This window comes from Penaeus japonicus, unplaced genomic scaffold (genome assembly GCF_977035675.1).
Source record: "Penaeus japonicus unplaced genomic scaffold, GWHDUDI00000001_assembly GWHDUDI00000032, whole genome shotgun sequence".
Classification (NCBI taxonomy): domain Eukaryota; kingdom Metazoa; phylum Arthropoda; class Malacostraca; order Decapoda; family Penaeidae; genus Penaeus; species Penaeus japonicus.
This window is the reverse complement of record NW_028234434.1, coordinates 26,282,855-26,285,626: the sequence shown is the minus strand read 5'-3', so window position 1 is coordinate 26,285,626 and position 2,772 is coordinate 26,282,855. Positions and strand designations below refer to the sequence as shown.

General features: G+C 59.3%; 1 protein-coding gene across 1 annotated transcript in view; it reads left to right on the top strand.

Moving 5' to 3' along the window:
• Positions 1-833: 833 nt before the first annotated feature.
• The window catches only part of LOC122260718 (uncharacterized), a 269,854-nt gene continuing 267,915 nt past the window's right edge, over positions 834-2,772 (top strand). The window contains exon 1 of the mRNA XM_086556521.1: positions 834-2,772. This exon is cut by the window's right edge and continues 153 nt beyond it. Coding sequence (XP_086412647.1) covers positions 1,223-2,772 — 1,550 coding nt within the window. The 5' untranslated portion in view covers positions 834-1,222.

Sequence of the window (2,772 nt, the reverse complement as noted above, 5' to 3'; positions counted from 1 at the left end):
AAAAAAAAACGAAAAAAAATACACAAGTCAGAATCAACCCCCCCCACCCCACGGAAACCCCGACCCCCAAACCCCGACCCCCGAGAGATGCAAATTTGCACAGAGGCCCCATCAGCTGCGTCTCTCGAAGGAGCCTCTGCACTCACTCACTCACTCGCGCGCGAAACATTGTGATAAAACGAATTTAAAATATTAGAAAAAAAAGGGGTGGACGGTCTCGGAGGTGGTCGCTGTTGGCGGGTGAAGTGTCTCGATTTCTTGTTTAGAATTATGCGTGGAGGAGGGAGAGGGGGAGAGGGAGAGGGAGAGAGGGAGGGAGAGGGAGAGGGAGGGGGAGGGTGGGAGGGAGGGTGGGATAGGGAGAGAGAGGGAGGGAGAGAGGGAGAGGGAGGATGGGAGGGGGGGGGAGAGGGAGGAGGAGAGGGAGGGAGGGAGGGAGGGGTGTGGGGGAGTAAGTATCTCTTTAGTGATTTGCAATTGTGAGTTATGATTGTGAGGGTGTTTTGAGTGTGATGGAAGGGGGGAGGGGCAGGGAGGTGGGTTTGGGGGAAGGGGTGGAATCAATCAGAGTGTGAAGAAAAAATCAATTAGCATCCGATGGGTAAAGAGAGAGAGAGAGAGAGAGAGAAGAGATTTAAAAAAAAGAATAAGAAATGTACAAATGAATCAGTAACGGGCAACCACGATTGAGCTGAGCAGTGGGTCTGGGGGATCGGGGGGTCGGGTCCGGTAGCGGGGGAAGGGGAAGGAGTAGGGGGTAGAGGAAGAGGGGCGGCGGGGGGAAGGTGGAAGGGGGGGTGGGGGGTGTCCGTGCGTCCGTGCGTCCGTGTGCGAAGGTGTTGCTCTCCCACAAGGTGGTAGTGTCGTGGTGACCACCGCGCTGAGGATACCGGGAGAACAGGACTCTCCGTCTCCGCTCTCACGCACACTCGTACTCGTGGGGTCTTTGTGCAATATGCCAGTGCGGGCGGGCGGTGTTGGTGGTTTTGTGTGACGTCGAGGTGTGGGTTTTGATGGGCGTGTGTGTGTTTGAGGGTTGTTTGGGTGACGTGGGTTTAGTGTTTGTGTGTGTGTGTGCCTGTGTGTGAAGATGAAGAAGAAATACAGTTCTCCGAGTGCTTCTCTACTTGCTGAAGTTTCTGTCGGGTTTGTCCAGCAGTGTGTCTCATGTGATTGTTCACTAGCATGCGTTTGATGTGAGCGCGGGTTGCGCCGAAGGAGCATGATATTCCCGTCGGTCTCGAAGGGAGGCGGAGAGCGGACTCAGCCATGCAGCGAGGATGGAAATCCGAGCGAAAATAAATGCCTGATGACGGCGGCCCGAGGCGGTGGCAGGGACAACATGACCAACGTTGTCAAGTGCAATTCACTGCCCTCGCTCTTGGATGACCACGATGCACGTTCATCACCCGGCGCCCACTTCACGTCGCTCACACCCACGGTTTATGCACCCACTGGAGGTCCCTTGCAACGTTGCTGGCCTCAGCTGGGACACAGTGCACCGCCGCCCCTGGCTTCGCTGCCGTCGCTCCTGGAGAACGACACGAGCGAATCGCGAGGGAAACGTTTCTTCCGTTCCCGGGGCGGCGGCGACGGCCACCCGGGGCCCGAGAGGACTCTCCGCCGAAGCGCCGATAACATCCACGCCGAAGCCACGTACGTCAGGAGCTTTGAAGATTACATCGCGGGGCGGCGGGGTGATGACAGGCCCGATCGCGCGGAGATGAACGGCGTCCCGAAGCCCCAGATAAGCGCCAGGCCTTTCTCTGTGGTGAAGAGAGGGCCGCCGGTTCCTCCTAAGCCTAGCAAGATAACGAGGAAGGGGAACGTTTCGAAGCGGCAGCTCGACGGAGGTCAGAAAGATGCCAGAGCCGCGGATTCCGCTCGAAACGGCGAAGCGTCGAGTCCGAAAATAGACCGTGTACATGCTCAACAAGGGGTCGATGCGTGCTCTGACGTTGCACACTCACAGACTAAGCGATCGGGCGAGGAAAGCACAGAATCTAGATCGAGCGACGCAAGCAATCGCACCACTACGGGTCAGGAGAACGAAATGTCGCTCTCTTTCCGAGCGAACTCACGTTCCCAACGATCACGCCAAGACGACGACGGCGACGACGACGACGACGAAGGCGCCATAACTCCACCAGCATCCTTAGACTCGGATCCTAAGAGTCCCAGCTCCGTCGAAGGAGGAGGCGACTCGGCCACCAGGACGAGGAGGGATACAATGCTCCCGGCCGCCGCCTCGGTCACGGCTGGCCGCTCACGAGATCGACCGTTGTCGCGCACGCGGGGGAGTCCTACGCGCTCTGCCAGCGCCACGGACTTGAGGTCGCAGGAGATGCTCGGAGGAGGCAGGACGCAGACACATTCACGGGCGCCCCAGCAGGCCGTGGGTTGGCCCGGTGCGCTTGCAGGAGGTCATGGCGCCGCCAGAACCGAAGGGGATCGAGAGAGGGCCTTCGAGAGGACGGGGAAAACCATGTCCGTCAGTAACGAGAACGTCAACTCCCTGCAAGTCGGCAAGGACCTCTTGTACAAGAAGTCCTTCGGGATATCCCTGACCGACATCGTGAGCGACAAGACCATCTTCCCCCTCGGGATTCAGCAGCCTCAGCCCCTGACGAGCTCGGGCAGCGAGGACTCCCAAGGGGGCTTCGGCGACTGGTCTCTGGGCTCGACGGAATCGCTCCGACCGAAGGGCGACGGCAGCGGCGCCAGGAGGTCGGGTCGGTCCGGCATCATCACGACGCCCAGGCTCTCCCGGAA